The 15388-nt window shown below is 42.1% G+C and overlaps 2 protein-coding genes across 2 annotated transcripts; one reads left to right on the top strand and one right to left on the bottom strand.

The window, feature by feature from the left end:
- The first annotated feature begins 3285 nt into the window (after nucleotides 1–3285).
- sstr1a (somatostatin receptor 1a) lies at nucleotides 3286–4392 on the top strand. Its single transcript, XM_039009005.1, has one exon. The coding sequence runs from the start codon at nucleotides 3286–3288 to the stop codon at nucleotides 4390–4392; it is 1107 nt and encodes a 368-aa protein (XP_038864933.1).
- Nucleotides 4393–5243: 851 nt separating this feature from the next.
- On the bottom strand, nucleotides 5244–6979 carry LOC120059927 (complement component C1q receptor-like). The gene has a single exon (XM_039009003.1). The coding sequence runs from the start codon at nucleotides 6924–6926 to the stop codon at nucleotides 5673–5675; it is 1254 nt and encodes a 417-aa protein (XP_038864931.1). The 5' UTR covers nucleotides 6927–6979; the 3' UTR covers nucleotides 5244–5672.
- Between the last annotated feature and the right edge of the window lie 8409 nt (nucleotides 6980–15388).

Genomic DNA, 15388 nt, shown 5'->3' with positions numbered 1-15388 from the left:
TGCAGCTTGTTGCATTTCAAGGGCAATCATGCAGTCATTCTCTGAAAACAATGCTAGGAAAAATTATATGGCTGACCCAACTGAATGCATTGTGTTTCTTAAAGAGGAGGATCTTTTGTTTTCCAATCTGTGAAGGATGGTTTTGTTCTCTTTTTAACATAAATATATGCCTTATAGAAATAGGACATGTTAATCACAAAACATAGCGTGACTGCAGAAAAGCTGTTGTTAATCTAGGGTGTCGACTGTGCAAACCAGAAGGTTGAGACAAGATGGAAAAATGCTGAATAACAAGAAAACAGGAACTGAGGAATGTGTAGCCACCGACAACTCAGCTCAAACTTCACAACAAACACTTCCGGATATCTGGATCCTGTGTGCTGTGAGGCTGGGACCAGCCTGGGCACCACCGATAGGCTAGCAAGTTTAAACCACGCTAAGCCTCTACTGTGACAGGCCAACTCTAAAGTTGGAACTACCTCTGTCACAGTATAAAAGAAGATGTCTGTACTATTTCAGTCAGTTCTCTGCTTTACCCTGCGTGGTGATACAGTAAACCCGTATATACGAAAATTGCATTTACCATTTATCGCTTATGTTAAATAAAAATACTTAAAGTATATTCGGTGACTCTGAATCACATTTTATCCTGATACCAGATTCGATTGACGCAACCTTTTACAAATCCAACATTGTTTGTTGCATTCTAATGGAACATGTTTCTTTTACTTCCATATTGAGCTCTTACAATTTCACAATTAATTCAAATACTGTCTTGAGCTGAGAAAATCTAAACCTTGTTAGTTATTGCTCATAAAAACGCTGCATGTTTTCTACAATTTACTCTGTTTACTGCCCACTGGGCACTGACGGCAGTTCAACGTCTAGTTTTGATTTACACTGAACAAAAATATACATGCAACATGTAAAGTGTTGGTTTTGTTACACAACACAATGCCACAGATGTCTCAAGTTTTGAGGGAGCGTGCAATTGGCATGCTGACTCCAGGAATGTCCACCAGAGCTGTTGCCAACTGCAGACCACGTGTATGGTGTTGTGTGGGTGAGCGGTTTGCTGATGTCAACGTTGTGAACAGAGTGCCCCATGGTGACGGTGGGGTTATGGTATGGGCAGGCATACGCTACGGAAAAACGAACACTATCGCATTTTATCGATGGCAATTTGAATGCACAGAGATACCGTGACAAGATCCTGAGGTCCATTGTTGTGCCATTCATCCGCTGCTACCACCTCATATTTCAGCATGATAATGCACGGCCCCGTTTTACAATGATCTGTACACAATTCCTGGAAGCTGAAAATGTCTCAGTTCTTCCATGGCCTGCATACTCACCAGACATGTCATCCACTGAGAATTTTTGGGATGTGTACGACACTGCGTTCTAGTTCCCGCCAATATCCAGCAACTTCGCACAGCCATTGAAGAGGAGTGGGACAACATTCCACAAGCCACAATCAACACCCTGATCAACTCTTCATGAAGGAGATGTATCACGCTGCATGATACAAATTGTGGTCACACCAGATACTGACTGGATTTCTGATCTACGTCCCACGTTTTTTAAAGCTTTCTGCGACCAACAGGTGCATATCTGTATTCCCAGTCATGTGAAATCCATAGATAAGGGCCTAATGAATTTATTTCAATTGATTGATTTCCTTATATGAATTGTAACTCAGTAAAATCTTTGAAATTGTTGCATGTTGCGTTTATATTTTTGTTCAATATACATTTGACTGCGTTATCAACTAACATGAATTCAACAACCATTAGAACCATGTCATTGGATTTAAATTACAAGTTGGGTGAAAAATGCCACCGGTGGGTGGCATCTAATGTCTCTTGGACATTTGGTCAGTTGTGCAAGATTAAACATCAAGCTGTCACATTAGAGCCAGCAACTGCTCCATTATCCAACTTTGTCAACACAGATATTGCATTTGGATTTCCTAATGAAACTCTATTTACTTACTTAGATTTTCAGTGATTCTCTAATCTGTTTGTGTACCAGAGGGCCACATACGGTGATCTGAGTATGACGCACTTTGATTGATTTTCTTCATTCATCATAAATGAATGATATGACGTTCACCTGTGATGTGGATATTGTTTGTGATTTGGTCATCTGTAATAATCCAGTTACAGTTGGGATGACAGCCCACCTATTTCAAAATGAAGACTTTATCTTTATCCTCTGTAGCCTACACTTGCCAGGTATTCTTTTTGATTCTAATTTTTAGATGAAAATCCCAAGGAAGATGACACATCGCTTTTGTTAAATATCACAATATGCAGTGCCTTTAGAAAGTATTCATACCCCTTGACTTATTCCACATTTTGTTGTGTTAAAGCCTGGGCTAAAAATGTATTAAAGCAATTTTTTTCTCACTCATCTACACACAATACTCCATAAGGACAAACTGAAAAGACCTTTGGCAGCGATTACAGCTGTGAATCTGTCTGGGTAAGTCTCTAAGAGCTTTGCACACCTGGATTGTGCAACATTTGCCCATTATTCTTTTCAAAATTCTTCAAGCTCTAGCCTTATTTAGGCTTGCCATAACAAAGGGGTTGAATACTTATTGACTCTAGACATTTCAGCTTTTCATTTTTTATTAATTTCTAAAAACATACATCCAATTCCACTTTGACTTATTGGGTGTTGTGTGTAGGTCAGTGACCAAAAAAACAACAACATTTAACCCATTTTAAATTCAGGTTGTAACACAATGTGAAAAAAGTCAAGGGGTGTGAATACTTTCTGATGGCACTGTATGTCAGTCCACAATTTATGCAATTGTATTAGTCTCATAAATGTTCAGTAGTGCTGAGTGTGTGTTTGATTCAACTGTGAAATTGCTGATACGACGAAAACAACCTGGGAAACATGTAACTATTGTGCATCGTCATCAAAAGACACAAGACTGCAGCAATTTACCAATCAATCAGTTGAACTTGAATGTGGGTGTTATGACGCTCGATAACAGATTCCTATTCTAGGTTATAGTGGTTTATATCGATTAGGACCTAGACTATGACCCCAACACAACGTCATTTTACAACGTCTGACGTTGCGTCTCTGAAATGACTAGATCATCGGTAGCTATCCATGGTCCTGAAACAACGCACCGTCTGCGCGCCACAGCACAGAACTCCCGTGAGGAGATGGGTTCCCTGGACAGTCGCACTGATTGAAATGTATTATTTAACAGAAGACATAGGCCTACTTTTTTGAGGATTCTTCTGGAAAAACACAGCCAAAATGCTCCCCAACAGCTCTTTCAGGAATCTAACCCTGGAGGACGGTTTTTTCCTAATGAACAACTCGTCTGGGAACGAAACGTACAGCGAGTCTCAAGGCAGCGCTATCCTCATCTCCTTCATTTACTCGGTTGTCTGTTTGGTCGGACTGTGCGGGAACTCTATGGTTATCTATGTCATTTTCAGATATGCCAAAATGAAAACTGCAACAAATATTTACATTCTGAATCTGGCCATAGCGGACGAGTTACTTATGCTGAGTGTCCCTTTCTTGGTGACATCTTCACTCCTTCATCACTGGCCTTTCGGCTCCCTTCTCTGCCGCCTTGTTCTAAGTGTTGATGCTATTAATATGTTTACGAGTATTTACTGCTTAACTGTACTTAGCATAGACCGATATATCGCGGTTGTGCACCCCATCAAAGCCTCCCGGTACAGGAGACCCACAATAGCTAAAATAGTCAACTTTGGGGTTTGGATGTTTTCTATCCTGGTCATTTTGCCCATTATTATATTTTCCACGACCGTTCCAAACTTGGACGGTTCGGTCGCTTGCAACATTCAGATGCCAAAGCCAGTTAACCAGTGGATGGCTGTGTTTGTGATCTATGCCTTTCTCATGGGCTTTCTGTTCCCAGTCATTGCTATCTGTATGTGTTACATCCTCATCATCGCCAAGATGAGAGTGGTGGCACTGAAGGCAGGCTGGCAACAGCGTAAGAAGTCGGAGAGAAAGATCACTCTGATGGTGATGATGGTGGTGACCGTGTTTGTCATCTGTTGGATGCCCTTTCACATTATGCAGCTCGTCAATGTCTTTGTGGAGCACCATAACGCAACACTCATGCAACTCGCAGTGATTCTGGGATACGCAAATAGCTGCGCCAACCCTATACTGTACGGATTTTTATCAGACAATTTCAAACGTTCGTTCCAAAGAATTTTGTGCCTGCGGTGGATGGACAATGCAACGGAAGAACCAATAGATTACTATGCCACGTCTCTGAAAAGTCGTGGTTACAGTGTGGATGAATTTCAACCGGACAATATGGAATGTGATAGCACGTATAGAAATGGAACCTGTACTTCTAGGACAACGACACTGTAGCAGCATATGGACATGATGAAATGAACAAAATCATTAACGTGACCACTGAGTGTTTCGCTCATAACTAGGCGGTTACTTCGATATGTATTCATGTTGTTTACTTGCAACTATTTGAACGCAATTAAAATGTTAAATAATCCAAATGTCTTATTATTGTTCGTAGTATTACAATGTGGATTCAGGTGGCACTGTGCGTAATAGTCCTCCAATTAGGACAAGTCGCCTACAGAGCTGAAACTGACTGGCACTACTAGAGGCTTCCGGAGTGATATTATTTCCACTGTGTGAGCACATACAAAAAAAGTGTTAAACAGTGCTGCTTATGATTAATCTATTGCAGATATCTTGGAGAGTATACCAAGATGTGCAGTTTAAGTTCAGATTCATACTCAGACTCTATGATGAATTATTAATTGCGCAAATTCAAGTTAAAACAGCATCAGTGATCTTCGCTTTTAAATCTCTCAGGCAGAGAGCAACATGAACACTTGTTCACCCTAGCAAAACAACCACATCCTGGTCCAGAAAGAGCAGCCCAGCTATCTCTTATCCGCTGTCCTCTTATCTTTGGTGCAGATTTACTCAGCTCTTTGTAGAAGATAGCCACTGGGCACGGACGTCAGTTCAACGTCTAGTTTTCAATTGGTTGCTGAATGAAACGTGCAATCAACCAAAAATGTCCTCATGTCATTAGATTTGTAATAATACGACACGGAAACAACGTTTTTTTATATGGAAACAACGTTGATTCAACCAGTTTTTGCCCAGTGGGTAAACCTGCCCTCAGTGTCTGTTTGCTCAGAATGTATTAATCCTTTATTTTCAATGATAATACAATCTATTGCTTTATAAACAGTTGATTTATTGACAAGATAGTGTCTTTCTTTTGAAATGAGACAGACCTAGGTTTATGGGCTGAACATTTTACACCATGGGCAGAGGCTATGATCCTTTATATCGGACTAGAAACTTCCAAAATACTGAAGCATCCAATTCATCTTCATATGTTACACGATGACTTATATACAAATCACATATATACAGTACAGCAATAAAATCAGTAAATGCAACATAAAGGCCTAGCAAATTATGAAGAAATGTGAGCCCTCAGCCCATATACAAATCCTCAAAATAAAATGATAATATCCAAAGTCTGTACAGTGACCTACTGCAGATAAAAATCCTTTCAATAAAACATTTCATTCCAGTGCTATTTGATGTAAGGAAGTGATGAGAGATCTTATACATTGTCCCGTTAAAACCTTCAGGTTGCCTGAGTCTTATCTTACCTCCTTCTCATTTGCGTTTTCAAGGGAGTATTTTTCCTTGGAGGACTCCGCCCTCTTCATTGCCATTTTCTCTGCATTTTTCATGGCCAGTTTCTGTGATCGCCTCCTGAGGCAGCACTTAACAATAGATAACACCACGACTAACAGAACGACCAAGGCCATCACTGCTATCAGCACAGGTATGAAAATGTAGGTTTGGTCTCCACTCTTGTCCACTATCTCAATGTCATCTGTAGGGGAAGTTGGAGTGTGTTGGTCTGGCAGAGAGGCGAGAAAAGGCTTCTCCTGAATTGCTGGCTTAGAAGTTGGGGTATAGTCTTGGACCAAATGGTTGTCACTACCTTCAGGAGCAATGGTAGCTGCTGGTAGTTCGTTGCATGCCATTGAGCCCTCATCTTGAAGATTTCCATTTTTATCATAGCATTTACAGAGGAAAGAACCCTCAGTGTTGACACACTGGTCTTTACAGGGCCGATCTCTGCATTCGTCAATGTCCACACAGCTTCCAGACCCATCTGTCATATAACCTGCTTTGCATGAAGCACAAATTCCACGTATATCCGATCCATCATCACGTTCCCATGTTAGAGTCGTTGCAGAGCAAGTCAGTTCAAACATTTTCCCAAACCCACAATCCAGATTCAGTTTATGATGATCCTTTGGGTCTGGCCTGAGTATTCGGGCCTCTGGTATGTGTGGGATAGGACACTGCTTCATGATAGGTACCTCTCCATTACGTTGTTTACAAATGAATGGATACTCTGTCTTACAGGTACTGGAAACAAATCCCCAGTTCACAATCTCAGTTCCATTAAACTCACCAGAGAGAAATACACAGTATATACCCGTGCAGGTTGGATTGGGCAAATACTTCCACTGATCCAGTTCTGTGTCGCTACTGTTATCCACCGTCCACTTGAAACCATTCAGAGGTGCGTCATGTTTCACGCAAGACCCCTTTCCTTTCATCAAGCCCACCCAGAACTGAAATGTACGTTCTTTGGATGGTATGTCCGAGATTACTTTCAAAATCTTCAAGGCTTCCTCCATACTGGCCACTTTAGTTAGGAAACTGCCAGGCTGACAGGCTTCTGAAGCTTTGTCAAAGTTGAGAGGATAAGGATGAATGTAATAGGGTTTAGCAACAGGAACACACAAACCTACCCCCAAGACACTCCACAGGCATATCCAATAGTACTCCATTCTCCCTGCTTGCACCATCGATCTGACGGTAGGGGTTCTCATTCAGACTGACAATGGTCCTCCTGCTAGCCGCTCCTGTAATGGACTGGCTGACAATATTCATTTTGCTGCTGCTTTCTTAGCTGCCCCTAATAGGTCCTCCCAAGACAACAAGCACAGGAAGTGTGCTTAGACTTGATACAGCCATCCACTTCCTCTGCGGAGAGGGTGGTGGCACAGCCAAACAATAGCAACTTAGAATCTAATTACCCATTCATTAAAGTACACAGTAGCCTAAGGTCCAATGCCTGAGTGAGTTGTGAGAAAAATACAGTAATGTAGTCCAGGTGCTATCAGCCTAACTCCAGTAACTGACATCCTTTGACTCTTTGATAATATTTCCCTATGAGATCACTAGGCCAGCTTCACTTTTGTTTTGTCGGAGCTGCAGGACGTTTTACTTCACAGAAAAGAGAACCAGAGGGGTGCACACATCCAACTGGAAAAACAGAACTTGAGAGAGGATATGCCAGCCTGCTGATGAACGGTCCTGGTATCAGGATGTGATGATAAAAAGTGGACTTTGTATGATTAATTCCCTCAGGGAATAGACCCCTCGTGTGGTTTGGTTTTTATCAACCCTGAAACAGGAAACTCAGAATGGTGTCATTGAATAACAACTACACGTTGTGAGGCATTCAGGGGGTCCCCCACTTGGGATACACAGATTATTCCATGTTCCCTAAGTAAATGACTATTATTTAGGTTATGCTGCAGAGTTTCATTGTCAGAAATAAGCAGATGCTTCCTGAAGGAAGTGCCAGAGAATGGCAGGAAGAGAGGCTGAGATTGAGGACCTCACTGTAGCACAACCCAAATATGAGAGGGCTTTGTCCACAGCACTACTCAGACAGGAGCAGTCAGAGGGACACAAATACGGGAGGGGCTGGGGAACCAGAGGAAATTGAATTATTAGTGACAGGAAAAGAAGTCACCCCAAAAGCCATCAGAGAGCGAGAACAATCAAGTGAAGTCACTTTTCCATTTGCCTACTTACTGTAAAAATGTATGGGAACTCCACTTAGGTTTAAATCTAATTGTTGTTACCACAAAACTGTTTAATACCTTCAATTTAAGACCAAAAAAAGAAACAACCCTGTCTTGTACCACAGACTTTATGGTTTCAGTGTGAATTGCAAAGTATTGTGGGTAGAGGATTTGTATCATCATTTGCATCGTATATACTTAACACCCCTTGGAGCGCTGAGAGCAGTGTCAGAGCAATGTGCATCTTATCCTTCTAATAAAGTACTTCAGGGCCTGTATGTATCAAGTACCTTAGAGTAATGTAAGATTCCTGATCTATTACCCCGGTCTATGTAATCTTATTCATTGTGATCTAAAGGGCAAAACTGATCCTAGATCAGCACTCCTACTCTGAGACGCTTGATACATAGAGCCCCAGGACCTCCAGACTGTTAGCTCCCTCTGGATTAACGAATTAGGTCACATCAGTCAATGATTAACAGCACATAGTCATTCTACTCACTGTGGGAATCAGGATTCCAAATGTCGAAAATTATATTATACTACAATATTTCTGAATACTCAGTTATTGCCATTTTTAGTGTACACCAATTCATGTAGCAATACAATGAGTGGTTAAACCATCCAGTATCAATTAGTATAGTCAAGAAAACATACACTATGAGCAGATGACTTCAAGGATGCTCCTCACGGTCATCCCACTTTTTGATAGCCCCTCACCCCCCTCTAAGTGATCTAGACTGCTTAGTTTGTTCTTAAACTACCGTGCCTCCCCTTTCAGTTTGCTGTTGTACCTCATCAATGTAAACACAACAGTTCTGACTGCACCAACTCTGTTATGTCCTCTACCCTGTCATCCATTTTCCATTGCTCTGATTCCCAATGATATATTACGATATTATAACACAGTGTTTTAACACGGTTCCTTTTTCTATTTGAATTACCCATCTGCATGTCCTGAATCCTAAATGAAGTGTTTAGCCCTCATTATGTAACAACAAGTGAAACATTGCTGTGGTGTGCTGGGTGGGTGGTGTGTATTACAGTACCAACACATTTCAGTTACACGGTGGCTGTATGCATCTCTCCCACAAACAGCACGGACTGATACAGACGATAGCTTGTGATCTGATGAAATTATCTCTAGTGGTTCTAAGCTACCTGTTGGAAAACTGATATGTTGATGCCATTCTTTTGACCGACTATGAGCTTTTAATGTCCATGTCCATCAAAAGCAGCTTTTTATTCAGAATGAATATGAAGCATTATGCCATCTGCCTAACGTATAGCAATGTTTGAATATCATGGCCAACTGAGCCTCTCATTTAAGGTTTTATGGCAAATAGAGTATATTTTTTCTCCGACACTTGAGTTTATAATAGGACAGTCTAACAATATGCTGGGTAATTGTACTGGGCTCCAGCAGGGTCTCTCTCTCTCTCTGAATGGATCTGCAGTGATACATGAAGACTGATATACTGTGTGGGAGGGTGGGAGGCAGCCCAGTCATGACACATAGAGATTAATCCACACTGAGCCCATAAATACCATGTGGTCCCAAGAACCCTGGAATTTACTCTCAATAAGTCCCTGCAAATATGAACAATGTTATACCGATAGAGAGAAATAATGTACTCGTTGGTAACATGACATAGTTAGCTGTGTGTGTGTGTAACTTGACAAAGCTGTCTATTAGTACATTTACCAGGTTAAGGACAGTCCAGTATCTCCTGGATCCAATTAAAATTGGACAGAACACTGGCGTTTATGCAACCTCTCAACACATTAATAAAATATGACATTTACTGAATCAGTACACAAATGACAATGATACCTGTGGGTAAACAGATGTGCTAATATTGACATAGCCCTTTCCTGCAGTCAATCACCAAAAGCACCCTCTTTGGCCTCATGGGTGGAATGTTATTAATATTTTTCATAAATTCATCATATAAAGATAAATTAAAAGAGCTGGTGTTTCTATGTCAAACCGTTTTGTTATATTGCAGTCTTCTGTTATGTATATAAAGTGTAATATTGTGTTGCAAACTCAACATGTAATACATTTCATCTCTATATCTGACATAGTACAGATGTCTTCTTTTTTAAAGCCCATAACCATGTGTGTGAGGTGCATACTTTTAGTAGATTTGTTTAAGACTACCAAGGAACACTATGTGACCCTGATTTAGCCCACTGCAGTAAAATGTTAATGAGGAATGATATTCAGTAGTGACAGCAAGTCAACGCAAATGCTTTCTGACAACACATTTATCTATAGAAGTGTTGTTCACGCTTTACTGTAGCCAATTGTTACGTACGCCTCTTGGCGGAGGGAACGCAACACCCTGCTACAACTAAACTCCCCGTGGAGTGAAAAAGGTATGTGATCGTAGGTGGAGGGGAAGGACGACAGAGGTGGAGAAAATTACCGTTTGATTTATTATTCCTAACACGGTATTGTGGGGGAAATGGTCTGGATGGAACCAAAGCAAAGAAAGTAAAAGTTAAAGAGCCCCCACTCCTACCTTACCTGCCTACCCACTACTACCCACTAGTGCGCTAACCAAAATACAGGGGGTGGTCCGCCCAGGTCTTACCTAGTGTGCATAGACAGTAAATACTACGGGTTATGTAGGTCTGCAGGCCTCTTGCCTAAACACTTCCAAGGTGTGTTCCCCTTCCCCCCGGGAACAAATAAAACAGAATAATTACTAACTTAAAGTGAACAATTTCAATAATCAAAAACACCAAGTCCTATTGGCACACACATACCTCAGGAGTAGCGGCTACAAAATACTTTCAACAAACACTTTCATGGCCTAACAACCAACACAGGACATCCTAGAAGCTCTCTCCTCTTGACAAAGGAACACTGGCTTTTATCCAGCTGTAGAAGGAGTTGGTAATTGAAGACAGCTGTTTCCCCTGACGAGAGGGAGAGTTCAGAGCTCCAATCATCGATGGGGCCGACCAATCAGCTGCTTGAGGAATCCATTTCCTGAAATGCACACACACATACAAACCCACAACAACACAGAAACTGGGGAACGTAACACTAATTATGTTAGTTGACACAGCTCTACATGACCTGCAATAATAGGTGTTTTTGTTTCAGAAGGCTGTAGAAAGTTTTCCTTGTACTTTAAAATTAATTTTATTCCCATGTATCTAGTACTCAAATCAAAGAAAATTTTATTGGTCACATACACATATTTAGCAGATGTTATTGCGGGTGTAGCGAAATGCTTGTGTTCCTAGCTCCAACAGTGCAGTAGTATCTAACAATACACAAATCTAAAAGTAAAATAATGTAATTAAGAAATATATAAATATTAGAATGAGAAATGTCGGAGTGGCATTGACTAGAATACAGTAGAATAGAATACAGTATATACATATGAGATGAGTAAAGCAGTATGTAAACATTATTAAAGTGACTAGTGTTCCATTATTGAAGTGGCCAGTCTGATGACCTTGAGATAGAAGCTGTTTTTCAGTCTCTCGGTCCCAGCCTTGATGCACCTGTACTGATACAGCCCGACAGGATGCTCTCAATTGTGCATCTGTAAATGTTTGTGAGGGTTTTAGGGGCCAAGCCAAATTTCTCCAGCCTCCTGACGTTGAAGAGGCACTGTTGTTGCGCCTTCTTCACCACACTGTCTGTGTGGGTGGACCATTTCAGATCATCAGTGATGTGTATGCCGAGGAACTTGAAGCTTTCCACCTTCTCCACTGCGGTCCCGTCGATGTGGATAGGGGAGTGTTTCCTCTGCTGTTTCCTGAAGTCCACGATCAGCTCCTTTGTTTTGTTGATGTTGAGTGAGAGATTATTTTCATGGCACCACTCTCCCAGGGCCCTCACCTCCTCCCTGTAGGCTGTCTCGTCATTGTTGGTAATCAGGCCTACTACTGTTGTGTCGTCTGCAAACTTGATGATTTAGTTGGATGCGTGCGTGGCCACGCAGTCATGGGTAAACAGGTAGTACAGGAGGTGGCTGAACACGCACCCTTGTGGGGCCCCTGTGTTGAGGATCAGCGAAGTGGAGGTGTTGTTCCTACCTTCACCACCTAGGGGCAGCTCATCAGGAAGTCCAGGACCCAGTTGCACAGGGCGGGGTTCAGACCCAGGGCCCCGAGCTTAATGATGAGCTTGGAGGGTACTATGGTATTGAATGCTGAGCTATAGTCAATGAACAGCATTCTTACATAGGTATTCCTCTTGTCCAGATGGGATACGGCAGTGTGCAGTGTGATGGCAATGGCGTCGTATGTGGCCCTATTGGGGCTGTATGCAAATTGAATTGGGTCTAGGGTGTCAGGTAAGGTAGAGGTGATATGATCCTTGACTAGTCTCTCAAAGCACTTCATGATGACAGAAGTGAGTGCTATGAGGCGATAGTCTTTTAGTTCAGTTACCTTTGCTTTCTTGGATACAGGAACAATGGTGGACATCTTGAAGCAAGTGGGGACAGCAGACTAGGATAGGGAGAGATTAAATATGTCCGTAAACATTCCAGCCAGCTGGTCTGCGCATGCTCTGAGGACGCAGCTAGGGATGCCGTCTGGGCAGGCAGCCCTGCGAGGGTTAACACGCTTAAATGTCTTACTCACGTCGGCCACGGAGAAGGAGAGCCCACAGTCCTTGGTAGCGGGCCACGTCTGTGGCACTGTGCTATCCTCAAAGCGGGCGAAGAGGTGTTTAGCTTGTCCGGAAGCAAGACGTCGGTGTCCGCGACGTGGCTGGTTTTCCCTTTGTTATCCATGATTGTCTGTAGACCCTGCCACATACGTCTCGTGTCTGAGCCGTTGAATTGCGACTCCACTGTGTCTCTGTACTGACGTTTTGCCTGTTTGATTGCCTTATGGAGGGAATAACTACACTGTTTGTATTCGGCCATATTCCCAGTCACCTTGCCATGGTTAAATGCGGTGGTTTGCGCTTTCAGTTTTGCGAGAATGCTGCCATCTATCCACAGTTTCTGGTTGGGTAGGGTTTAATAGTCAAAGTGGGTACAACATCTCCTATACACTTCCTGATGAACTCAGTCACCATATCCGTGTATTTGTCTATGTTATTCTCAGAGGCTACCCGGAACACATCCCAGTCCACGTGATCAACACAATCTTAAAGCATGGATTCCGATTGTGCAGTATTCAGTCCATCAGAAAGCTTGCTTGCTTTTTCCACTGTATTGTTCACCGTATGACCTGAGGATGACCTCAGATATCTACAAGAAAATGGACATCATATTTTTTAGAACCTCTGAGACATTTCAACCTAACTGGTAATGGCAACTGACCTTCTTTCTGACATTACTGCTGAATCACAATTGAGCAGTACAAATAGTATTCCGTTTGTTAGAACACAGTGCTTTGCTTTTGCCACTGTATTGTTCACAGTATGACCTGGGATTAACTGAAATCTCTGTCCAACCACATGTATCCAATACAGGTAAGTGCTGTGGGAAATGCTTTCATTTTGAAGCAGATATTGATCCTTTGTCCTCGACATAGTACTTGAAAGGATTGGATACTTGGTGAGTATCCAGGAAATGAATTGACACGGTAATAGTTAGACCAGACAGCCGTTTGACACTCCTTTCTCTCATCTCTAAACGGCTCTTCTTTTAAATCAGGTCTGTAATTGTAAAGGAAGTGATAAAGGGACTCGTCTCTCAGCTCCTCTCTCAATAAAGCCACATCCTTTCATTTTTGTAAAGAGAGGAAATGTTTCATCTTTCCCCAGGAGGCTCCATTATTGCAGTAGTGTTATCACCACAGACCACAGGCAGCCAAATCCCGGCCAACCCCCATTCTTTCCTATTGTGAAACAGCCCAGGGAGCGAGACAGCAAAAGTTACCCATAATTTCTAGGCGACAGGATGACTATAAGGACTATTTATAGGTGTGGCACATCAATCTCATGCGGATTAGCCCTGGATATTTAATTACAGTTTACCGCCTCTCCCTGTTGTCCTCTGTCTCACTACCTGCTTTGTGAGTTGTTGGGTAGAGGGAGAGAGAGAGAGAACGAGATGGAGAGAGAAAGAGATGGAAAGGTAAGGAGAGCAACAGAGAGAGGGGAAGAGAAAGAGAGAAAGAAAGAAAAGAAAGTGGGAGGGAAAGAGCGAGAGGAGCTGTAACTATAAACCGTTATCATTGGCACAGAGGACCCTGATATTTACTTTGATTAACATTCTCCCTTCCAAATCCCAAGAGGGAGCGATTTCTCTTAGCTGAAAATATCTCTTGATTTCATCTTTAGGGAATCATTCAAATGGGAAATGAATGTCACAGATGCAATATTGAATACGCTGCTGAGGTGAAACAGATGTGTTTGCTTCCCCTCTCTTTTTACAGGCATATGCTAATTGCCTGCGTATAAAAGTAAGGTATTTAGAGAAGTTTAAAACCTGTTGAAGACCTGTTTATTGTTAGCTCTGTTATCCCAATACAATTGGGATGGTCATTTAACAACTATATGCCTTGTACTGAATATAGGAAAATAACCTAAGAGCATTTCTTCTTCAATCCTGGTCCTGGGGACCCTTTCTTCCAGCTTAGTACTAACATACCTGATTCAACTAGCCAGCAATCATGCATTAGTGCTATGCAACAAAACCCTGCACCTCCTGTGGGCTTCTAGAAACACTGACCCAAAGAGGATTATTCTGCCTTAGTGGTTTTGCTGGAGCATTGCCAAAGAGAAGATCACGATCAGATGGGGAATTCTTCATTGATTCCATATCAATGCAGAGATTGTAGGTGGGTGAAAAGCCGGAGATAAACAACAGAGCTCTGAAAGGGTACATGGAGAACACAAAGATGCAGATCAGCCAGGAAAAGGAGCTGAAGTAGCAGTTCAAGGAGAGGATGCGTTGTCATACAGCGTGACAGGGATATGTAAAACGTACTCTATTTATAGAGAAGTGACACGCACCTTTTAGTCCCAGGCGTAACAGTTTCTCTGACAGACAGTCGCACAATGGTGTAAATCAAAGCCACAGATGTTGCTGCAGTGTGATTTGACAGCAGAGCGGATTGGGGGAAAGTAAATGGTAAATGAAAGGTACAAATTATTGAAGGTCATTTCATAGACTAGTAATGCCAGCCAGGTTAAAGCAGACCATTGATATGCAGAAGGACCTTGGTATACAGTGTGATGGAGTTAGGTGTTTCCTGGTTCTTTTCTCCTATTGTCTTGAAAAGGGGGGTTGAATTGAAATCCCAGATCTGATCCACCATTTCTAAGTAGGTCAACAAAGTCAATATCAACACAGGGAAATCCCCATCAGCAGCAGAGAAGATGTTTGTGCTTTGTTCCTTATACAGGGCTGTGCACAGACAGAGGTAGATGCTCAAAGACTTGCGGGCCATGGGTTCTGAACAACATCGACAGAAAAAACATAATACACAACATTTGAAATGTGTCATTTATAACACCGGCCTAAAGGGGCAAAGGGGCATGTGCTCGG

The sequence above is a fragment of the Salvelinus namaycush genome, chromosome 15 (genome assembly GCF_016432855.1).
Source record: "Salvelinus namaycush isolate Seneca chromosome 15, SaNama_1.0, whole genome shotgun sequence".
NCBI lineage: Eukaryota > Metazoa > Chordata > Actinopteri > Salmoniformes > Salmonidae > Salvelinus > Salvelinus namaycush.
This window is presented reverse-complemented; position numbering and strand designations above follow the sequence as displayed.